This window comes from Medicago sativa, chromosome 2, assembly GCF_051527215.1.
Source record: "Medicago sativa cultivar Bolivia chromosome 2, Bolivia_mono, whole genome shotgun sequence".
In the NCBI taxonomy this organism is placed as follows: Eukaryota; Viridiplantae; Streptophyta; class Magnoliopsida; order Fabales; family Fabaceae; genus Medicago; species Medicago sativa.
The window spans coordinates 79,585,126-79,608,221 of NC_140750.1; the positions used below are offsets into that span (position 1 = coordinate 79,585,126).

General features: G+C 34.2%; 3 protein-coding genes and 1 pseudogene across 8 annotated transcripts; 2 read left to right on the top strand and 2 right to left on the bottom strand.

Annotated features, from left to right (window-relative positions):
• The first annotated feature begins 2,258 nt into the window (after window positions 1–2,258).
• On the top strand, window positions 2,259–8,927 carry LOC146951192 (DNA double-strand break repair protein). Of its 5 annotated transcripts, none has more exons than XR_015027822.1 (6): window positions 2,259–2,349; window positions 2,753–3,304; window positions 3,418–3,563; window positions 4,278–4,357; window positions 4,443–4,606; window positions 7,855–8,927. XR_015027822.1 is itself a non-coding variant. In XM_085747161.1 (5 exons), exons 2-5 carry the CDS (start codon window positions 2,763–2,765, stop codon window positions 4,524–4,526), a joined length of 852 nt encoding a protein of 283 aa, XP_085603287.1. In that variant the 5' UTR covers window positions 2,259–2,349; window positions 2,753–2,762; the 3' UTR covers window positions 4,527–4,798. The 5 variants fall into 5 exon arrangements, 2 of the variants coding, with proteins under 2 accessions (XP_085603287.1, XP_085603286.1); XR_015027820.1 differs by having other exon boundaries at window positions 2,259–2,311; window positions 4,443–4,626; XR_015027821.1 differs by having other exon boundaries at window positions 2,259–2,311.
• Window positions 8,928–9,665: 738 nt separating this feature from the next.
• On the bottom strand, window positions 9,666–13,529 carry LOC146951193 (phospholipase D alpha 4-like). Its single transcript, XM_085747159.1, has 4 exons — window positions 13,228–13,529; window positions 12,232–12,789; window positions 10,837–12,031; window positions 9,666–10,316 (listed from the first exon to the last, which is right to left on the bottom strand). The coding sequence occupies exons 1-4, from the start codon at window positions 13,303–13,305 to the stop codon at window positions 9,877–9,879; spliced, it is 2,271 nt and encodes a 756-aa protein (XP_085603285.1). The 5' UTR covers window positions 13,306–13,529; the 3' UTR covers window positions 9,666–9,876.
• A 1,191-nt stretch (window positions 13,530–14,720) lies between these two features.
• On the top strand, window positions 14,721–17,763 carry LOC146951194 (transcriptional activator TAF-1-like; annotated as a pseudogene). Its single transcript, XR_015027823.1, has 7 exons — window positions 14,721–14,904; window positions 15,017–15,278; window positions 15,383–15,501; window positions 15,628–15,811; window positions 16,124–16,344; window positions 16,483–16,566; window positions 16,999–17,763. The product of XR_015027823.1 is annotated as a transcriptional activator TAF-1-like (transcript).
• Window positions 17,764–18,482: 719 nt separating this feature from the next.
• On the bottom strand, window positions 18,483–23,064 carry LOC146951195 (4-hydroxy-tetrahydrodipicolinate reductase 2, chloroplastic-like). The gene is made up of 8 exons (XM_085747162.1): window positions 22,608–23,064; window positions 22,217–22,454; window positions 21,860–21,993; window positions 21,686–21,760; window positions 19,831–19,932; window positions 19,506–19,615; window positions 19,310–19,397; window positions 18,483–18,782 (listed from the first exon to the last, which is right to left on the bottom strand). Exons 1-8 carry the CDS (start codon window positions 22,806–22,808, stop codon window positions 18,714–18,716), a joined length of 1,017 nt encoding a protein of 338 aa, XP_085603288.1. The 5' UTR covers window positions 22,809–23,064; the 3' UTR covers window positions 18,483–18,713.
• Between the last annotated feature and the right edge of the window lie 32 nt (window positions 23,065–23,096).

The window sequence follows — 23,096 nt, forward strand, 5'->3', positions numbered from 1 at the left end:
CTCGACAGTCCATACCACAGTAATTTGTTTTGCATGAGAACTTGGAAGGGTTAGGATCTCTCTATTTATGAGAGCTAAACACGAGTGGGAAATTAGTGAAAGTAATTATTTAAAATATTTTTGAAAGCGGATCTCACTAATTTCACATTTGTGTCTATAAATGAAGTCCTCCATCTCTTCTGAAAAATGAAGGGGATCTCAACTTGGCCATAGATAAATTTCATTTGATAATATAACCATCCCCTCGCTTCTTTGGAAAAAGAACTGGATTAAACTAAACAAATAAAAGACAACAAACTTGCCATGAAATGCTTCCTCATCCTACTAACAGTGAAGTCAGCAAAATTTGGAACAAGTGAGTTTAAAAATCAATTTCATTATGTTTTGCAAGCTGCTTTGAAAAATCAATTCAAAAAACATGTTTGGCATGGAAGAATTTAAAGTTCTCTTTTCGTTTCAAAATAAAAAGTTGTTTAACTTTAAAGAATGGAAAAAAAAAAAAAAATTCCCCTGATTCATGAATTGTCGTGTATACAGTTATATGAACTACTCAACATTTTTCGTTCCCGCCTTCAAAAAAAAAAAAAAAAACATTTTTCGTTCCCGTTTCACTATTGACCACAAAAAATCATAACATTTTAACTTTATTTAATTGGTACCAAACTTAATTTCTAGTCCTAGTAAAATACTAAGAAGTGTATTGAAATATATATTTTTATTAGCAATACACACACCTATATATCATTATATATATGTATATATTAATATTATGATTGAAAATAATTGAAAATAACAGTCTATGAGATTTTCTTTGGTAGATACATAATTATGAGATTTATTATCTTCTCATGAAATTCATTTGAAAAGTTCATATTTTGATGATCGATTAAAGAACATACCGTTTGTATGTTATCTATGACTTTATATCTACATACGATTTGTGGAGAATATATCATTTGGTAATATCAAATTTTTAAAGGAACATAACATTTGAAATAAATTTGTGGATAATATGTATTTTGAATAAGTGTCATTTTTTTTTTGTGGCCGGGATTCGAATCCCGGACCTTGCATATTTTATGCATTGTCCATACCAACTGAGTTAAGCTCACGTGGACGAATAAGTGTCATTTTAACAAGTGTTTTTATAGTCATTTGTTTTTTTTTTTTTGACAAGTTATAGTCATTTGTTAAAATGTCAAGAAAAGGAAATGATGATAAAATGTATATAAAAAAAATTGTCATGTTCTTAAAACAATGATTAGCATTTTTTAAGTGAAGTTTCAAAATGTTCAAAGCATCGTTCTAAAAATAAAATAAAAAGATTGTTGAACTTTTTAACAAGTGTCATGTTCTTAAAGTAATCATTAGCATTTTTTTAATAGTATTAACAAGACACTATGTACACTTTTCAACGGAGTTTCACAAAATTTAATGAGACTCATATGATTTAATGTGACACGTGTGAATTTTAATCAATTAAATATAATGTGATAGAAAAGTAGTTAGAAAGTAAAGTGTAAAGTGAGAAAATCAATTGTTTTTTTTTATAAATAAATTCATGATTTCTTATGACATGACTACAATGTCGATCTTTAATTTGTTAATTAACAATTGATATTATTCACTTTAAAGTAATCAAAATTATTAAAAAAAATGTGTGTTAGAAAGTATATTGCTAATATTCATCATATATATTTTTATTTATTGATTTATTATAGTCAAAGTGGAACGAACGATTACAAGTATAGTTAGGGTAAGAAGTAAATATATTGAAGTTGTTATCCATACAAATATGAATCTGAGTACAAATATTTTGTTCAAATTGCACGTTTGATAACGGCTTTTATAAATAAGTGTAAAAGTATAGTCGAAACCCTCGTAATTTTCTCCCAACTCAATTTAATCTTTTACAAAAAAAATATTGCTCAAATTAAAAATTAGTCCAACACTTTTATTCAATCAACAAATTAGTGTCGGACTTATTATAACAAAGAAACTAATTTATCTTCAATTTAAAAATGTCAATGATTGATTTGATTTTATCCAAGACGCCTCTGAAAAAATTATCATAAATTAAACTAGATTTGTTTTTTAAGAAGCCAATTAAACTAGATATATTCAGTCTATAAATAACGCCCAACTAACCAACCTACTGTCATCCCTTAACGAAAAGGGTAAAAAAGAATTTATGACCCAAACGACGCCGTATAACTCAAAGAGCTTTTATTCTCGTTGTCGTGTATATTGATTGACTCAGTTTCTTGTTCCATCGTACGCGACCCTCTTCTTCATCAAAATTCTCATAAAAGTTCGTTTTTTTCTTCATTCTCTTCAATTTCTAATTAGGTTTTTCTCTATAACATCAATGAATTTTGTTTCTTTTACAATTTTTCGTTTCACGTGTTTATATTTTTTGGGATTTCATAACCATGTATTGTTAGCTTACAAAAACCCATGGATTTGATGTTTTTGATTCTATATAATAATTTAACACGTTTCATTGTAAAAATGCTAGCTTTTTATAATATGAATATTAATATGCTGCCTTTTATTTCCATTAGTACAAACACTTCTAATGGAAGACGTGTCCGTGTCAGGATCCAACACGACACTGACACGTGTAATTACTTTGAATTATGTTTTTATTTTTCTAATTATTATCGGCGTTGACATGTCAGTGTTTGTGTCGTGTGTGTGCTTCATATGTGAATTGTAATTGTTGTGATCGTGTTTGTGCTTACCCTTTTAGGTAAATTGAAATGGGATCAAGACACCGTGTTCATAGAGAGCCACCAATGAGTTCCCGAAGAGGGTATCCATCGGAAGGTCCTTATGCTCGCGGGCCACCACCAATGCCACGACAGCATATTCCACCTCATCCAGCATTGTTAGAGGAAGAGCTTGAAGTGCAGCATGCTGAAATGAGGAGGCTGGTGGCGGATAACAGGAGGTTGATTGATGATCGGATGACGTTGCAGCGAGACCTTGCAGCTGCGAAGGAGGAGCTTCATCGTATGAATTTAGCGATTGGCGATATTCGTGCTGAACATGAGATGCATTCGAGGGAGCTTGTTGATAAAAATATGAAGTTGGAGTCTGATCTTAGGTCGACTGAGCCGTTGAAGAATGAAGTTATACAACTGCGAGCTGAAGTTCAAAAACTTAGTAGTATCAAACAAGAACTTTCTGGGAAGGTCCAGACACTTACGAAAGATGTTTCTAGGTTACAGTCTGATAATCAACAAATTCCTTCAATGAGATCTGAGATTGATGGTTTGCACCAAGAACTGATGCGTGCTAGGTTTGTGGATTGATTGCTAACACGGCTTTTGTTTTCTATCTTTAAGCATCCTTTTGGTTGGGATTTCTGCATTTGTTTTCTTGAACTGATAATGTTGCATTTTTGTTTTATAGAACTATGGTGGATTATGAAAAGAAGGCAAACATGGAGTTCATGGAACAGAGGCAGTCAATGGAGAAAAACATGGTTTCCATGGCCCGAGAAGTTGAGAAACTTCGTGCTGAGCTTGCTAGCATGGATGGAAGACATTGGGGAGCTGGTATGACTTGTTTTTTATATTGTCCTTTGCAGAATTTATCATCCTTCAGTCGTTAACTCCATATGTATTTACTAGCATAGCAATACAATCTGTGACTTGTCAAAACAATTGTAATAGTCTGATCTAATGAAATGACATGAATAATAGGTGAGTCATTTAATAAAAGACATGAAAAACGGTAAAAATGACATTTCTTCTATTATTTTAAAGACCCTTCATAATTGTCTGAAAGATGGTTGGGGGTGTCAGTAACCGTAATCACATAATACACAAAAGTGGCAGTTTTTTAGAATTTAAGGCAATTGGTAACTGAATTTAAAATAATATAATTTTTTTCCTATTCTTAATCACCTTAACTCCCACGCTTTCTCTAACTTGTCTATGTGATGATTTTGAGAACGGCAGAATTTTAGTATTCATCGAGGGAGTTCATTAGTGATAACAGGGCTTGTACTCATATCTTTCGATCTTTTGACTGGCAGTGTTGAGGGTGGTGGTATCCCACAAGGTGTATACGTAGGGATATGCCAAAAATGCAGATACTGTAGCATCCTATTATTTGTGTTAATTGGATACACATATAATATAGACACATCATGATGTTTGGAGTATCTGTGCTTCATTGACTGAACACTGAAATTATTAATTATATAGTTACTGAGATATTATTCTTGTTCTTTTACCCCTTTTTTAACGTTTGCTTCATTCATGCAGGTTTGCCTTATGGAACAAATTTTGGTAGTCCAGAGGGGGGTTTCCCACCTCCATATGCAGATGGATATGGTGTTCACATGGTAAGTGTCTTCCTTAACACAATAATTTTAGACCTCGTATTCAATTTTCCAAGGTTTCATTTACTTTGCTTGTGCTTCTGTTTAGGCTGCTGCAGAGAAAGGTCCTCTTTATGGGGTGGGTACTGCTTCTAGGAAAGCACACGAGAAGCCTCGCTCAAACCGTCGTTGAATCTAAGTGATTGATGTTGGTGATGAAGAAAGGCCTGCCATCCCTTTAGCTGTGTTAGCGAAGTAGCGGATTGATGCTGTGTATGCATGCCATTTTAATGGTCTTTTATCTCCTATTTGCAATTCTTAATATACTGTTAATTTTAAATTGGCATATGTAGGTTTTATTTGTGCTTTACTGTTTTTACCTGGAGAAAACATTGCTGCAGTATCTTTAAGTTTAAAACTTATTGTGTTGGAATTCTTCAATTTATCTATCTTCCATTGATAATATTTCTTGTTTTATATAATTATTGTTGTGCTTTTGTTTAGTTATTATTTGTTTTGGGGTAAAATATGGTTTCTGTTGGTCACGGGTTGTAACTCAGCATTGCAGCCATGAGGTTTTGTAGCTCCCACGTGTTGAATCATGTGAGCTGAAGTTCAGGATATAATGTGTTTAGCAATATTAGAAGACTCAACACAGATTTTTCATTATTGGTGTTGCCGTTTGTGCTCTGGTTAAACAAGTGGTGTTGCCCAATGTGTTTTATGTCAAGGATTGAGAGTGTGATTTTGGAACTAGTCTTATCTCATATCTCTCATGTAGTGGATATTTGTAACTGTCGGAGAAGTCACCACCGGTGCAGGAATTTAAACTTTAAAGCTTAATTTATGGTGTTAAACTTTCTTGTTTTAGAGTATGTTTCTTTTAGGATAGAATGATAGATTGAAGTTTGCAACTATGTGTACGATTGGATAACAATCTCCCAGGAATGCTGGTGATGTCTGATTTTCTGTTTCAATTGGCAATATGTGGTCTTGCAACTGGTGAAGGAAGCTGCTTGCACACATTATTAAGAATATAAATATGTGAGTGACTTATGTTACAAATGGTTATTTGGGGTGTATGGAAATATAGAATGCCAATGTTCATTTCATGGGCATGAAGTTGCAAGCTCTCAATGATGAGTGGATTTTTTGGAAGTGCTTGCTGTTATGGAAGTTTCCGTACTCACTTTTGGAGTCAACATATGTACCTGCAAAAGATATTTAAGATTGGGAATATTCAAGCATTATCTGCTCCGTATTTCTGTGCAAAGTTTTTGGTGGTAAATTGTAACAACTAACAACTGATGTTTGCTGGCATGGAGGGTGGCTGGTGTGAGTGTATTACCTTTGATTAAAGTGGCATGACATTTGCATTGTAAGTTGTATCAATGCAGGGACTTGTATTTTCCAGTTCAGTTAAGTTGGCATTCTATTATGTTGATTAGGGAAAACCACAAGTATGTTGCACATGGATAGAGTGATATGACATTAGATTTACTTTCCTCCACTGTGTTGTCTTGCTATTAAAAGCTTAAAATTGTTTGGTTAGACTCCGGATGCTGTAATTGGTATTTGCTTTACTGAGATTGAAGTCGGTGGTAGGGATATAGGTCTTCTATTGCTTTTGCAAACTATTTATTTGAAATGGACCAGAAATTGCCCAATCTAAAGATAAGATTAGATGTTAAGAGTTATCCTACCGATCTGTATAACAATAGTATTTAAGGGGGTGGGGTGTTGTGAGTTTTGTACCCTTTTTAAGCTTCAAAGAGAGAAATAAAGAAAAAGCTGTCTGGACTCTGGTGGTATTGGTTTCATAACACCATAAAGTCCATAAAGTTTCTCATTTTTTATAGTGGTTGAGGTGATGAAATATCATTGATCAAGGTCCTTTATGACTCAAGATTGTCCATATTTTCTCTGCGAAGTTTTTGGTGGTAAGTGATAACTACTGCTGTTTGCTAGAGGGTGGCTGTTGTTAGTGGGATGCATTTGTTTTGAACTGGTGTTATTGTTGACACATTGCATTCTAAGTTGTAGCAATGTTTAGGGAGTCATATTTATCCAATTGCAATAATACGACAATCTATTATATTTATGGATGGGGAAACCACAAGTATGGTGATGGTAGATGGGGTAATATGACTTTAGAAGTACTTTGCTCTTCTATGTTAGAAGGCCGGTGCCTGGGCCCGTGGAATATTTGAAGACCAGTTGCTGATCTGAATCTTATAGGTAAGTATTCTACTTCTCTTTTATGAATATAACCATGTAGAACTTGCTATTTACCTTGCTGATTACGATCATAAGATTTCGTAAGTTGTTAAATTAATTGTTGCACACCTGAATAGGATACTAGGTTAGAATTAGTTACCCATATTAATACGAAACTAATTATTGCACACCTGGAATAGGATACCCAGTTAGAATTAGTCATCTTTACCGAAATAAGATACCAGGTTAGAATTAGTCATCTTTAGATTTAGTTACTAGTGAAACAGGATTTTCAGCATAATGGTCAGGTTTATAAAATCTTAAATCATCTTGAGTAGTAATAGTATAACATTGTATCCTATTATGAATCTCAAGAATTAAGATCTTCTGGAGCTAAAATGATTCGACGGATACTTGGAGCTGGCTGAAGTTGTATGGTGGAATAACTTCCATATCTGTTGTTATTATTATAGGTCTCAGTTGTTACTGGGCTTCTAATCCGAGGAAAGGAAAATTAAGTCTTGATTTGTGTACGCAACAAAACTGGCCGCAAATCAAATCATCCCATATTGCTAATTGGTTCCAGAGTACAGGATCACTCAGTTAACTTTGATGCATTTGTAACTAAAGTTAAGTGTTTGCATCATATTATCCAGTGTTGGGATTCACTTATTGAAGAATTTGGAATCCAGTCTTGGGATTCACTTATTGAAGAATTTGGAGTTGTGGAAACTACCTTTTTGAAGGGCATTAAAATCTGGGGGCTTAGAGGCTAGTTTATTTAGGTTATGATCTTGTTATTAGTTATTTGTCGACTTGAACAGTCATGTTAAGAATTCGAATCAGTGGACTCTTGGAGTAAACTTGGTTATGGGATTATAGTGGAATAGATGAACCACCGGTTTGCCTAGTATGTGGAGGTTTTGGGGTAACTACACTAGTAACCTACTTTCCAGCTAGATTGGAAATTGGAAATGGCAGTGTTCATTTTTTTAGCAAGTGTATAAGCAATAAATCTTGTGAATCTTTTGAGGTTATTAGTGGACTTCATGGGGTGGTGAATGCTAGATGTTTGGTACCCTACTTATCTAGTGTTCATCTTTTAAAGAAGATTTGTTCAGATGTCATATAATAGTCATTTTATTTTGTTTGATACTGATATCACTATATAATTTAGCATTGAAAAATATGTTATTTCACTTGTCTTTATGATGCTACATGCGTAGATATGTTTTCCGCTCTGCATATTCAAGTGATTTACCATTTATTTCTACCTAACTTTGTATCTATTATTATGGTTGCAGATGGAGAGCTGGAAACCATTTTTGGGACTGAAAAGTAAGGATAAATCCCCACACACCATAATGCTGCGAGATTTTGCGGAAAACCGAGATGTTCTTCATTAGTTGAAAATGCAAAACCGGGTGAAATGTATTATGGGCTGAGGGCAAGTAGGGCACAGGGATATATTTTACCCTGTGATGGATCAAGATAACACATATTAGCCTGCCTTTGTTGTGTTTTGATATTTTAGCCGTGAGATTGGAAATGAAAGCTTTAAAAGGTATGGTGGAATGTTTTGAACATGAACATAAAAAGCTTTTAAGGAGGGATATATCACTAAGATATATTGAGTTTTTGTTAGTACATGCAGACTACACAAAACTCAGAACACATGATAGTCATGTTTTGTTCAATTGGGTTGTCCTCCTTGGTGCCTTACTATATGCTTTCAGCTTGGTTGATGAAAGAGTTTATCAGCAGGGCGGTTTAGTATTTTTATGCCGATGGTTTAATTGTGCTTTGGTCATGCTTCTCCTGATTTCCAAATTTTAGATTGTCACCCCCTCCTTTTTTTTTTCTTTTCCCTTTAGTTGGGCTTGTGCATTTGACATTTGAGTAGATGGCATTACATTTCCCACCCTATGAGTTTCTTGCACGCTCTATTTGGATTCTAAAATCCGAAATGTTTCAACGTGTTTTGGAGGTTTCTATAGGGTATGTATGCCGTTCGGATCCTATAATCCGAACTTCATAGAGCGTGCGGGAAACTCATAGGTTGGGAAAAAAAAAAGGCGGTCTGAGTAGATACCCATAATTTATTACAAAGTGTAGGAAATGTACCTACTGATGGGGGCCATTTAGACGCGAGTAGGAAGAATAAATTTTAACCATTTAATCATGCATATAGTTTATGAAACTTGCATGTTCTTAAATTGTATTTAGTGTAGTAGTTAAATGAAGTAAAAATTAAGCCACTAGGATTTGGATAGTATGCATGAGGTCCTAGGTTGAAGTCGTTACCTCCATTGTACACTACAAAACTAATTGTATGTTGGTGGGGAAAAAATAATGAATGTTGCATTGTTGAGACAAATGTAACACTTTTTTAACCTTATATATTACTTATGCATCAATTGAAACTATTCTTTCAATTACATTTTTTTTCTTTCATTTGGATACAACTAGAGACTATTTAAAGAATTAGATTTTAGTTTCATTTACACCAACATAAAATAGTGGTTGCATCAATTGAAACTATTCTTTCAATTACATTTTTTTTCTTTCATTTGGATACAACTAGAGACTATTTAAAGAATTAGATTTTAGTTTCATTTACACCAACATAAAATAGTGGTTGCAATAGTTGACAACTAGGTATAGACAATGACTTACGAAATTATATCACGTTATTCACACATTGATATAGTATACAATGATTTATGGATTCCGTTTATCGTTTTTTACTTTTTTTCTCAATCATGCTAGGTTGGGCTCCCTCTCAAAAAGTCAATACACTGTTTACATTATTTATTTAATTCTTTCTTTGGTGGAAGATCAATGAATTATTTGATTTTTACAAACTAATTTTTCACTTTATTTTATCAGTTTTTTTGAAGGATCAATCATTTTTTTAAGGGGTGTTAATTAATCATCTTTGGTGGAAGATCAATCATATCATATTTAGAAGGATCCGACACTAGTTTTCTGAATGTTTGTTTTTCCCTATTACATAGACGAGTTTCTAAATCAAGCTATTACCATCACTACCCACACAAACATTGCATTGGAGAAACTCAAATTCCATCAAAATTAAAATAAAAATATAAAACAATTTTATTAAATTCTCGTGTATACATTAAAAAGTCAAATTTTATTACATACCTAAGGAAGTGTGAACAATTTGTTTTGGTTAAAACTTTTTCTGTGCCTATCAAATTTACATGACTTCTATCTTGTCAGCATGTTAATAAATAACAAAATCACATTGTTAAAAGAATTGGTCGGTAATTTGTGTACATATTTCAACTCCATAATTTTCATGGCTAAGTGGTAATGACAGAGGGTAATAATTTTGATCTTGTTCCTTTCACTAGAGCTTTTGTATCAGGAAAATGATCCTCACCATTAGTTAGATCTTCCACAGATCCATTTTGTGTTACTATCATGGGGTAAGTTACTAGGTGCACACCCTCCATGTCCATAATTTCTTCACTGCTGTAGATTTTCCACATTTTATCTCCTATTGAGCACATTCTCTGCACACATTCTAAACTTTCTGGCTCTAAAAACAACTTCTCAGCACTACCAGTGTGTTCATACCACATTGACATTCTGTATTCGTGAATGTCACCTTTGCTTATGGGATGATCAACTCCATCTTGATGAAACTGGTAGCCTCCGATCGCAATTTCTGTGTCCCTTTGCCCGTCCATCGATCTTTGGTTCACATTTGCTGATCCTATTAGTATATATAGGTCATCCACTGGTGCAAGGAACAAAAACAAAACACATTTTAGTTAAACCAAGATCATGAATGGTGTTTTCTCTTCTTTCTAAAATGAGTTATTGCAATGAATTTAATTGTAAAAAATCACTCCTATTAAGTTTTTGTATTGGAAAGGTTGAATAGCTAACAATAACATACATAGTGACAGTAGTTAGTTGTTGAACATATATATATGGCTTGATCATGGTTTTGGTCTTCTTATTTTCTCTCGCTTACGAAATCGATCCCTCCTTTTAAAATCCAATTATTTGGTCCCTTACTCGTATTTTGGATCTAAAGTGACAACATGACAATTTTTTTTTATTGACGTGGCATAGAAACCTATGTATTATAAATTCACTTGGATGATTCTACATCAGCAGGTTTTATGACACGTCAATAGAAAATTTGCCATGTCCCACTTTTGTGTACAAAAGTCTACAAATTTCGTGAGCGGGTGAAAATATGATGACCAAAACTGCAATTAAACCAACATATATTTATGGTTTAATCATACCTATCACGAGCTTGGAGTGAACATAAACCATGAATCTTCTATTTTTCTGTGCACTCCAGTATTGAGTATCAGGAAGAGGAGAATGTGGTGGAAGATATTCCTCATTTTCCTTCTTTTCCCTATTTGCAAGGCAAAAGAAATTCAAGTAATCTCTCGGATGTCCTGGCTCACCACTTTCTATGATTGCTTCTCCAATCAACTTATACATCATTGTCATTGTTTCTCTTGTCCAATGCAGTATATCTTGAACTGGTTCACTTTCAGGCACTCCTTCTGGCCACATTGGTATGACTATATACACTGCAAACCTTTCTCTTGCTTTAATCTTGTTGACCACCTTGAGTGCAATCTCAATAGGAATCAAATTTGTGCATCCACTGTTCTTATCTTTCTGCCACAAATGGCACCCTCCAATGAAATATTGGTTTTCAATGTACACAAACCTATCGGCACGCCTTATTGCTTCGACGTAAGCTTCATGGATACTACTCTCAACTGTTAGCTTTCTAAACAGTTGGCTAGCTGAGACATGATCAATCGACCGGTATACTTGCACTTTCCAATTCCTTTCCATACAAGTGCTTGTTGAGGAAATAGGAATGAGATTTTCTAAGGTGTTTGCAGGGACTAGAAGAGATGAATCACATTGCTTTGTCCATCTTTGTTCAAAATTAGCTAACACATCCCAAGCCGCCTCGCCAGTAACACAAGCATGAGCATCATGCCATGGCTCTCTTGGACCTCCTTTGTTGAGGCTAGCCCCTGCAATATTTGTCTGGTAGAAATCATGGTAATGTGATTCCTCAGCAAGTGTTTCAAACAATGAATGTTTCTCGGTATCATATCGACCGTCGCACAAATCTAAACCACCCAAAAAGCTCATAATTTCTCTGTCATTGACAGAGTTAGGAGCTTTGGTATCCACGGTTATGGTTTTTTGATGATGAGCAAAGATTGTAGGGAATTTGTCATGTAATCTAGGACACCTTCTGCATACTACTTTTGTGTGTTTAAAGTATGCAAAAGCTTCCTCGTCATGTGTGTTCATCACACCTTTGTTCTTGATAAATGGAAATGATGTTTCATCATCCCAAATCATAACCCTTACAGCCACTCCTTCTTCTGCTTTCTTTTTCAATAGCTCGCCCAACTTTATTTCTCTAGCATGTGGGATTTCTGTTTGAGGATCTCTAACCTGCACACCAACACAAGGATCGTATTAAGGACCGCTCATGGTCTAGTTCAAGAAAATCGAGCCTGGCTGAATCGCTAATGATTCGTTCCAAACCGAGCTGATACTAAGATTCGTTGCACCGGCTCAGTGGTTTCAAAACCTAACCAAAAAAATGTATATCAATATAAAATGTAGAGTATGAAATGAGATTATATATGTACCAGAACCATCTTAGGATTGAAAGACCAGCCTGCAATATATACTAAATATTTTGCACCCTCAATAGCTTTATAAACATCCTCCCATAACTTTCTAGGAACTCCACAATTATCAAAAGGAGGTTGGAAAGTAGGTGAATGGTGAGCATCATGATAGAGCTTAACATGACAATTAGACCTTTGTGGAAATGTAGCATCCCTCAGCCCTTGAAACTCTTCACTACTTAGTAGCTTTGTCCAACTTGGTTCCAAATTTGCTGGCTTGAACCATAATATAAACCTTAATTTTAGTTCTTGATTTGGTTTACCATTTTCCATTAGTAGAGGGAAGGATCCATTGATCAAACTGTCTTCCTTCAACTGTTGTGCCTTGATTTGGAATTTTCCTAATATGGTACATGTTGTTTTCAGTGTAATGGTGATGGTTGAATCAGCTAGATGAGCACACTGAATCTGAAATGTTTGGTTCCAAACACGTTCACTTTCTTGTGTTGTTTTTGCCACTTTCTTATTGTCTATCTTGATTGTCACATAAGCAGGCTTTCCATTTACAAATAAACACTGAAAACACAAAAATTGACATATTTTATGAGTTCACATTATAGAATATGTAGTTGGTTTCTATAAAATTGACAAAGCTTAGTTTAACTCTATAAACAAATTATTTATTTAAGTCTGAAACAGACAGCTCAGTTGGTGAGCTAAGAGACATTGAAGAAATAATAACAGAAGGTCCAAAGTTCGAACTCTGAAAACTAACATTTATCAATAAACAATCAATAAACAATAAAAAAAATTATTTTCATTTCATAGATTTAATAAAGTTGTGTATTTTTACTTTTTAGTCCCCTACCAGTCTTATTTGGACAAAAAACAAAACAAAATATTGTTACAAGTATGACTATAGAGGAATAAAAAATAAATAAAGAGAAGGATCAAATTTTGTCAATATTATAGGGATCATAATATATTTAATCTTAAGAGTTCATTAGAGCTCACATTGAAGGGAAATGAAGGAGAGTAGGGAGTTGCATTGAAGACAGTAGCCTCAATTGTTCCATGAATGAGCTTATCCATTGCAATATCCTTCAAATATTCCACAGAAGAAATTTATGAACTTGCTTTGACCTTTGTAGGGTATCCTTGTAAGTCATCACCATTAAATACCTGTGATCATATATTTTGTATATAAAGGTTGTGAGGTTGCTGTTTAAATGTACATAAGCAAAGGAAATCTTAGAATGCAATTGAAATGTTGGGAGAAAGTTTGGGAAAACTTGTGGAATTATTAACTTAGTCACACAGTCTAACCCTTCACGGCTATGTCATTAACAAGTTTTTGCTTGAAGCACAAGTTTCTTAAACACAATTCACATTTTGCCGTGTGCTCTACTTGATCAATCAAGCATTTTCTCTAGAATATTCTCAAGTAGATATACAATTAAACGTTTGCGGTCAACACTTCATTCTTTTTTTCTTACATAAATTCCCTCAACTAAATGTAATCATATTCGAGACATTGTCGGACATTAAATATGAACACCTTTCTTGATTGACATTTAAATATTAGTTTATCAAATTGTGTGAGTCTAACCCCTTCTACTAGACCTAACATCCGTTACAAGAGAGAAATCAACATCATACATTTAAGAGATGTTGCATCAACACAATAATTTGTTTGAATGATGTCTACTTTGAGTTGTATTTCTCTAGTAATTTCACAACTAAAGAAAATATCTCATCATTTAGCAATTAAGACATTTCGTACTCTTGTCAAAAAAAAAAAAAAAAAGACATTCCGTACTTTAAGATTATACAAAAAATTAAAGGTGTCAAAATGAATTGGGTCTGTATGACCAACCCATTAGTCCATAATTATTCATGGAATGGGACAAAAGCCATTTAACGACTCTAAAAAATGTCTTTCACAAAGTGATTATTGGTATAATATATAATTATTCCGTCCATTCTGACTTCACTTGAATGTAAGAGTCATATGTGTTAATCATAACAAACCGAAGGAGAAGACTTATAAGGAGAAGACTCCTTGGTCTCAAATCTCAATCCTACCTCACAAGACCAAACTCCTGATGGTTATAAGATGATACTACGATTGTGTGTGTTTTTACAATAGTGAAATGATTGATGATTGTGACTAAAGTTAATTTGGTCAAAGAAATGTGGGTTTGCTGGCCTAAGGACCCAACACTCTCGTATGGTTACCTTGCCGTGCCCTTTGATGTGCCGTCCCTACAACGTTCCTTGTGATTGTGATCTTTAACGAGATCGACCACACCAATAGTTGTATGCTTCAATAATTGTCAGCTCCAAATTAGATACTCCATACATAATTAGTAATATAGGATAATTCAGGAAATTCAAAGTTACTAAGTTTTTTTATATTATAGATTTTTTTTACTTTGATTATCATTAGATAAAGTCTTTTAAGTGAAAAAATTTCATTAAGTGTATTTTTTAAAGTCTATTGATTCAATGTGTTTTCTTACAAAAAAGGTTACCAATCGATAAAGAATACTCCACAACCATATTCTCTTTCCATTGAAACGACCTACACCTTCAATCTCATCTATAAGCTCATCCTTGTCTACATTCATGGACCAACACAATATCAAAAACAATGTTTAAGCCTTTGTTTTGAAGTAGCTTTTAACCTCTGTACGTAAAAAAGCTTGGCCAATCGGTCACAGATTGCTTTCACTTTTGAAAAGATTTACCCATTAAAAACTACTTTTGCTTTAAAGTATCTGTCTGTTGTATGTATCTTCAGGCATATTATGGGCAAAGAGTCAACATTCCACCACCATATTTCAACTCAGCTGCTGCTCCTGGTCATCTGTGATGTTCATAATTACTTTGTTATACCATTGATATTTCTGTGTACATATGAATATGTTATACTGGTGAATTTTTACTGTTATCACTAATTAATTTCTTCGTTCTTTGAAGTACTTAATGTACCAAACCTTTGTGGTTGAATGTTTATATATGTACTTATGAATTATATTCAAGGAATTCCATCTTCACCTGCTGTAAGTTTTGATTTTTTCTTAGATCACTTCAAAATTCCGAAGCTTTACATCATCCCCTGAATACCGTAAATTATGATGGATTTGACCTGGGGGAAACTACGCAGGCTGGAACTCCTACAAGCATAGAGACACCAACTAAATCATCTGGAAACACTGATCAGGGTTTAATCAAAAAATTGAAAGTGCTGAGCTAGCGTGGAGAGGAAAACCGGCTATCACTGAGGTTTGTTCTATACGATGATTACCAGAATCAACTGCACTTCCTATCTTCCTTGCTCTACGAGTTTGTTGCTCTGTTAGGTTCGTGTGGATAACTGAATAATTTTATGATGATATATCATATCAACAGTGTGGATACTGAGGGCTCCAGACTTCCAGTAATGGAAGCGATGGCAACACTACAGGGGTGAGAAATTTCTGGCTATTATAATTTTTTCCCGGTTATGTACTTTATTTATAATGACCCGAAAAATTGAAGCATGAAAATGTTTGCCAATGTTATAAACAGACCAATGGAACACCAACAACCACTGGTATGATAAACAATACTAGTTATTCTGGATTACAAATATACTTCTGGTGTCATGTCATGTCATGAATGACTGTAACCGTGGTGTCAACAATTCATTGAGTATGATCTTGATAAATAAATACTATCCAATTGTTAATGCATGATAAGGTGAAGTTACCATGCTTTTAAATTTCTGATTAATTTGAATCATTTGATACCAAGACTGGCACCTCGTTTGAGAGTTAATTACATTCAATTTTTTTGGTTTCATAAGGATGCATTTATCGATAAAACGTTATCTACTAGTAACTTAATGTACTAATTACTTGAACAGATGGAGAAGGGAAAACTGAGATGCAAGATAATCAAGTTTCCAAAGAGACTGCCGCTTCCAAAAAGACGGTGTCAGTTATCGCAACCAGTGCTGCAGAAAAAATGGTTGGACCTCTACTTTCTTCAGGTATGACCACATCACTGGAACTGAGGAACCCTTCGCCTATTTCCACCAGTGTTCCACAGCCTTGTGGAGTTTTGCCTCCTGAAGCTTGGATGCAGGTACTGTAAGATTTTAGTTCTACTAATGTTTCATTTCTCACATCTAGTACATTAGAGATTCTTTTGAATCACACAACAATAATGCAGCATCCTTGTCTTTTACTGACACTAAAGTAATTCTTGGTCTGAATTCCTTAGAATGAGAGTGAGCTGAAACGTGAGAGGAGGAAACAATCAAATCGTGAATCTGCTAGAAGATCCAGGCTTAGGCTTAGGAAGCAAGTATGATTTGATGCAAATTTGCAATTTTTGTTTCACGTGTTCGTGTTTTTTTATTTGTCACGTGTTTTTATGGGTTTGTTTGGATTGGCTAATTTGAGCTTATCAACTAACATAAACACATATGAGACTGTTCGGAAGAGCATATAGAACCAGCGTATGGCATGGCCATAAGCTCTTTTCAGCTTATTTCCATAAGCTCTTCAGGATAGTTTATGAAAACAACTTATAGAATATGGAAACAATTTGACTTTAATTTATCTTTTGCTATAGTAGTTTATACATAAACACTTATATGATGAACATTTATGCTACAAGCACTCAGTTAAGTTGTTTATCCAAACACGGCCCTGATGCATGTACATGTAGCCCTTGAAAGAAAATGTTATCACAAAAGGAAAGTTCATGACAAACGTTCTTATCTCCTCTATACAGGCTGAGGCTGAAGAATTGGCACGAAGAGTCGATGCATTGACTGCCGAGAATTTGGTGCTGAAATCGGAAATGAATGAATTGGCTGAAAATTCTGAGAAGCTGAAGATTGAAAATGCTACATTAAAGATAATGCACACATAAAATTATTTATATCTTGGCATTTCATAGGCTACAAAGCATGGACACAGACACTGGGTACGACATTGACACATCATCACCGGTGATAATTTGACTAAATAGAATAATTAAATGTAACTACAAATGTCAATGCCGTGCTGGTGTCAGACACATGACATGACACCTTCAATATGACGCGTCGCTGCTACATAGTTCATGATTACTGTGATACCAATTATAGATAATTTTGACTCAGGAGAAGCTGGAAAACACTCAATTGGAACAAACAGAAGAGATAATTGTGAACGGCATTGACAAGAGGGCTACAGAGGAAGAAAATGGTTTCTGTGAGAACAAACCCAACGGCATTATTATAGGGTTACTATAGCTTATCAAATTTTGAACAAACTGTTATTTTGTACCATCCATAATTGATTAGATTTTGAAAAACTGAAACAATGTAGATTGTAGGGGGGGTCTCTAATGGTGACCTACGATATTACAATTTTAAAAACCCTTCATTTTTTCGGATTTTAGAATCTAAAAATTGATCGGCGAGAAACTTGATAGATGGGAAAAGAAATTCACTTATATGTAGGTATGGCAAAATGGATGATTGCATTGTTTATATGCTTTGACTTTTGGATACATATTATTTTTCTTTCCATGTTTATTATTTTATCCATACTTCCAATTAAATTAAGAGAAGCTATTTGCTCACGTCTTCAAATTGTTCTTGAATCATGTTATTGTAATTTGTAAGTTGTAATCGTTGGCTTAGCGTAAACAAATATGACAATTATTAAAATAAAAAAATAACTTTAAACGTCAATTATCCTACGACCATTCTTACAAACATTAAATGTAGCTATTGCTGCCTTTTTTTTAGTGAAAGACTTGTTTAAAATATTATAAACTTGAATGGTTTCTTCATTATTAATTATTTTTTTGTTCCAAATAATCTATCGGCAAAACTTAAACACACACTAAATGTTGAAAAGTGGATAATTACATATTCAAATTTGCGCCCTAACATATCAAATTTTATTGTAATCTTTTACAATCTGAGTTGAGGTGTAAGGACTTTTCATTATTTATTGAATTTGATAAAATACATGAACGTACATTAGTGCACAAATTATACCGCATTTTTTCAACAATCTCCGATTCAACTAATGAATTACTAACATTCAATAATTAGCAACAAAAAAGTTACTAACATTCAATCCAATTATCTAAAATGGCTCATTAAATAAATACTCAATTGTGTCACTTATCCAAACAAATCAATAGATTGGTTAAGTTGACTTGGGTGATTTAATTCTCTTTTTAGTGAATAATAATTGAAAAAGATAGATAAATCAAAATTGCTTTTGAAGTTGCCTGATTAATAAAAGTAACGAGAAACTGAGATTGATACAAAAACACTAGGTTTTGGATGACTAACAATAGCACATATTATGGTGCTGTCACTAAACTTTCCTCAAATAAATAGACACGAAAAATGGACAGAAGATGAAAATTGCTTTATTAGAATGCCAAATTTCGTTAAGCACTTCAACAGGTGACATCTTGCATCAAATTCCATATAGAAATGTTTATCTCATACTTCCCTCTCGCAAGATATCAATCATATTGTATATTCTCTTGGGATCTTTTGCTTCAATCTGCATACATCAAATAATTTTTGTATCATAGACAGTATAAGGTGAATGATTGAAGTTGTGCATTTCATGCTAAACAACACAACATAGTAAAATGCCATCTTCTTGATAGCATTATAATTATAGGAAGAGATTAACTGCTACGTGCCAAAAGTGTAAAACTTTATTACACATGCATCCAATAACATTTTTCACTTTGTAGATATTTGTGGAGATAATTTAGAAACTAATGTAACAAAATGACATCATCGAATGGTTTGATTGGATGCATGTGTAAAAAAAAATTGCAACACCATTGTATGTAATAAATTCAATTCTTGTAATAATTGTGAGAAATGCACTAGTTGACAAGTAACCGGATATGGTTTTGGATTTCAATGTGCTTTTAACCATGTAACCGAATATTTTGCTCGCCCCTACTACTTGTTGAAATATACAACTAGTTAGATGTTGTACACCACCCTAATCATGTACATAAAGATTGATAAATTGGATGAGAAGAGAAGTAAACTGAACGGAAGTATATGCACCTTCTTAGCAAGAAATAGAACAGCATCAACAGTACCATCGGCGTATATTGATCTACCACAAACATTATGTTGAAATTCAAACGAAACTCTGCAACAATTTAAAAAGAAACAACACATAATAAAGAAAAATTAGTAAGTGACAAGTATGTTAAAACCTAAAAGAACAAGAGAAGAAAATAAAAATGTTAATTCTTACGTTTCATCTGGTGATGTCAAATGATACATATGAAACGCATGACCCGACAAATGCTCCTCTGGGACTCCCACCATTTCGACTTGTTGCCTGGGGTCTCTGATCAATTGTATCTAACAGAATTCATTGGAAAAAAGGGGGAAAGTCCAGTGAGAATTTTTGGTTCTTTTAATACATAGACAAATAAGTATGCTAATTTTTCAGTGCGGTGTGTGAGCCAGCCAACATGAAATCATGCACATTAATCAGAAAAATGGGATTAGCAACAGTAGAAAAAAATGTGATATAGAGTTGTAAAAAATGAACCGCGCAATGTGATCTAACACACCTGATCCATATCGAAAGACACTCCAAGTTTATTGAAGCAAGATATCACAGCCTTGGCAGTTCCAGATGCATCAACTTTGCTTGCTTGATGAGACTCTAATACCTACAATCTTGGAAGAATGCATCAGATTTTAATATTGTATCAAACAGAAGCTTTAATAAAGGACGAGATCCAATATAATTGACGAATTTATGAAACCTAATGTTATTTTTACCAACATGAAACAGTTTAACTATGCATATATATAAGCAAGATTTACCCTCTGAAACTGGATAAAAATATACCAATCACAGACTAGTAGCAACATAGATTATGCTATACTATCTTTTGTAAAGAGATGAATCTTTTACAATACTTTTGGTCTTGCAATAAGTTTGGAAATAATATAAGTGTAACCACAATTTTTCTTTCAAATTACAATCAGCACTCCACAGGACAGTACTCTCCAAAACAAGACATGCCAGTACCATTCGATTTACTTAAACACAAGGTTGAACACAGGACTAGGCCAGACCATGTGTATAAAGCAAACCACAACAACAAAATTTCAATATTATGGCAAGCAATCAGTAAATTTAACCGAGTGTAGACAGACCAGACCAGATTCATTATAGACTTGATCAATAGTCCTCAAATCCATGATTCAGTGCAAGTACGCACACATGGGTTTATAGGCGAGTTAACTTAATTTTGGTATCTGAATGCTATGAGTTAACTTTTGTTTAACAACCATGCTTGCCCATCAGTCAATTCAAGTTTTTAGCAATTTAAAATTGTACATATATTATTTGATCAATCTGTTTATTTGTGATGGGAATGTAGCTAAGGATAAGGGTATTACGGGCATACCAAAAATATGGAGGGTTTATGAAAGGAAGGCTTTGTTTGCGAGTTTGGAGGGGAAGAGAGGGGGGGGGGGGGGGGGGGGGGGGGGGGGGGGGCTTTGGGAAAAAGGAAGAAGTGGAAGAAATAGATGACTCATAACACAAAATCTTCCTCAAAAATTGTATTGGAGAAGGGTTTCAGGGGGTTATGAAGTGTGTTTATATGAATTCTTCAAATTTAATCTATGTTGTTATAATATTCTTAAGCATAGAAAAATATTAATCACAAGCATTAATTTATCATTCTCTAAAAAAATACTCTTTCAAAAAATGTAAAAGATTTCTCAATTTCTCCCTATATTTCCCACCCCCCCAAAGCCTTTTTCCCTTCCCCTCCCCTTCAATCTCCCAAACAAAGCCTAAGAAGACTAGTGAGGTGGCTAGGTAGTGGAATATCCTCTTTGTTTGTATATAAGAAGATCCATAGGAGAGATAGAGAGGGTATGATGGGATTAATTCTGTTAGGGCCAGAGAATAAATATTTTCTGAGTCTGGAGCTTTGCTCTAAGAGTAGATAGAGAAATCCTCTGGTACTATTTCCTTTATCATCAATAATACACCCATTTCCCATTTATTCATCTGTGTTTCTGTTGATTTTTCTGCATAATTCCCTGATTCAATTTACTGTGTTGGTCTGGCAGCTACCAATTTGAGTAAAATTATCATGTCATTTAGTCTTTTAGTTTCAGTAAGAATGTTATGACATAAAATAAGGAATGAAATAATTGTAGAAAATATTTTAGAGTCTCGTCTTTATGCGGTTTTGTGGACATGCTTGGAGTAGCCCAATAGAAATAGCAGTAAAGAAGGCAGGCCATTCGATGTATAACCCAATAGTTGGTAGAGTGAACCAAAGAAAATTGTGACCCGAAAACCATTAAGAGAGATTCAAATTTAAATGGCCTATCATTGGACATGATCTATATAAGAATTCCCACAGCCACAAAATGTAAATACAGCCAAAGAGATACCTGTAAGGAATACCCAGAAAAGGCTCCAGGAAATTGCTCTGCCATAATTTCCATAGCTGCAAGAAAAGCAACAACCTAAAGGGAAAATATAGCAGCGTAAGGATGACAAAATACAGTAGTGTGATAGGTGTGAAAAATAGGAAAGTTGTAGAGGTTTTCAGGATAATGATTTACCTGCTTTCCCATTTGTGGGGATATCACAGCATAATTCTTTGAGTCTTCAAGAGTCTTATACAACAAGTCCCTATCTCCGCCGGTTGTCCCCATCACAAAGGGTACCCCGACCTTACTGTATAACTCACCATTGCCTGGAAAAGGGAATGAATCAATAAATAGCACAAACACCATTCTAATCTTCATAAAATAATTCTAATCCCATATCATAAAAATTAAAGTCCAATCACAATTCTAGCGTGAAAGTCCAGAGACGTGAAGGCCAAGTACAGCCACATATTCTCTCTGCCATAAAATATAGTATCATCAATTCATGCTTAAGTTGTAAATAGTAGTGTTCCAAAAGAATGTACATACCATTGACTGCATTTGGTACTGAGTAGTCCACAATAATTAAATTTGGATATTTATCAAGGACGGACTCAAGGAAACTCGCCCTATCAGATGGACCGTGCACAAGGAACTCCCTTCCACAGACCTCAAAAGTCTGTCCAGACTCTTCTTCACACCCAAACGACACAGGAACAACATTTAGTCCAGCAGCTTCTGCTGCATTAATGACAGCCTTTCCCATTTTTCCAGTACACGCATTAACCTAAGCAGAATAAACAAACAATTCTCTTTTAACAAATAATTCATAATCTAATCCAGTGTTCCTAGAGCAATGCACAATAAAATCAAACCAATTAATTTCATTTCACCACTTGAGCATTGAAACATAGACCCAAAAATGAATTAATCACCATACCATTATTGGAAGTGCAGTGTTCTGGGTGGAAGGTGCAGACTTTTCAAGAAAAGTTTGAACATTTGTGGCTGCTGATATTGAAACTGTTGGAACCAAACGTGATCTCCTCCTCTTCTGAGAAATGCTATTGGAAAAGAATGAGAGGTTGTTTTGGTGTCTGTGGAACACGTTTGTTGCGATTTTTAACGTGAATGTTGACATTGAAGAGTGAGATTTGAGAGATTGAGATGAATTTGCAATGTTATGCGAACCGTCTCAGGGTTTTGAGTTTTGATTCGCGTTGGCCATTGTTGTGGGAAGAAGACGGTGTGGACTTGTATGTGATCTTGTTTTTCATATCGACACCCCCACTGTTTATCCATAAGTATAACCACATATTGCATATTTAGCTCGTGGTAGTGTAGTTAATGTGTTTATGCAAGTGAAGTATGCAAAATTGGTAGTGTATTTCACTCCTATCAAATACTTTTTTCCTTTGTTCCTATTTTA

Coding starts and splice junctions, on each gene's coding strand:
- LOC146951193 (XM_085747159.1), bottom strand. CDS start 13,305: ATGGATAAGCTCATTCATGGAACAATTGAGGCTACTGTCTTCAATGCA. Junction 12,032..12,231: donor TCAATCCTAAGATGGTTCTG/GTACATATATAA, acceptor GTTGGTGTGCAG/GTTAGAGATCCTCAAACAGA. Junction 10,317..10,836: donor TCACTCCAAGCTCGTGATAG/GTATGATTAAAC, acceptor TCCTTGCACCAG/TGGATGACCTATATATACTA.
- LOC146951195 (XM_085747162.1), bottom strand. CDS start 22,808: ATGTCAACATTCACGTTAAAAATCGCAACAAACGTGTTCCACAGACAC. Junction 19,933..21,685: donor TTTCTGGGTATTCCTTACAG/GTATCTCTTTGG, acceptor CCAAGATTGTAG/GTATTAGAGTCTCATCAAGC. Junction 19,616..19,830: donor TGTCTTTCGATATGGATCAG/GTGTGTTAGATC, acceptor GAATTCTGTTAG/ATACAATTGATCAGAGACCC.
- LOC146951192 (XM_085747161.1), top strand. CDS start 2,763: ATGGGATCAAGACACCGTGTTCATAGAGAGCCACCAATGAGTTCCCGA. Junction 3,305..3,417: donor CAAGAACTGATGCGTGCTAG/GTTTGTGGATTG, acceptor TTTGTTTTATAG/AACTATGGTGGATTATGAAA. Junction 4,358..4,442: donor ATGGATATGGTGTTCACATG/GTAAGTGTCTTC, acceptor GCTTCTGTTTAG/GCTGCTGCAGAGAAAGGTCC.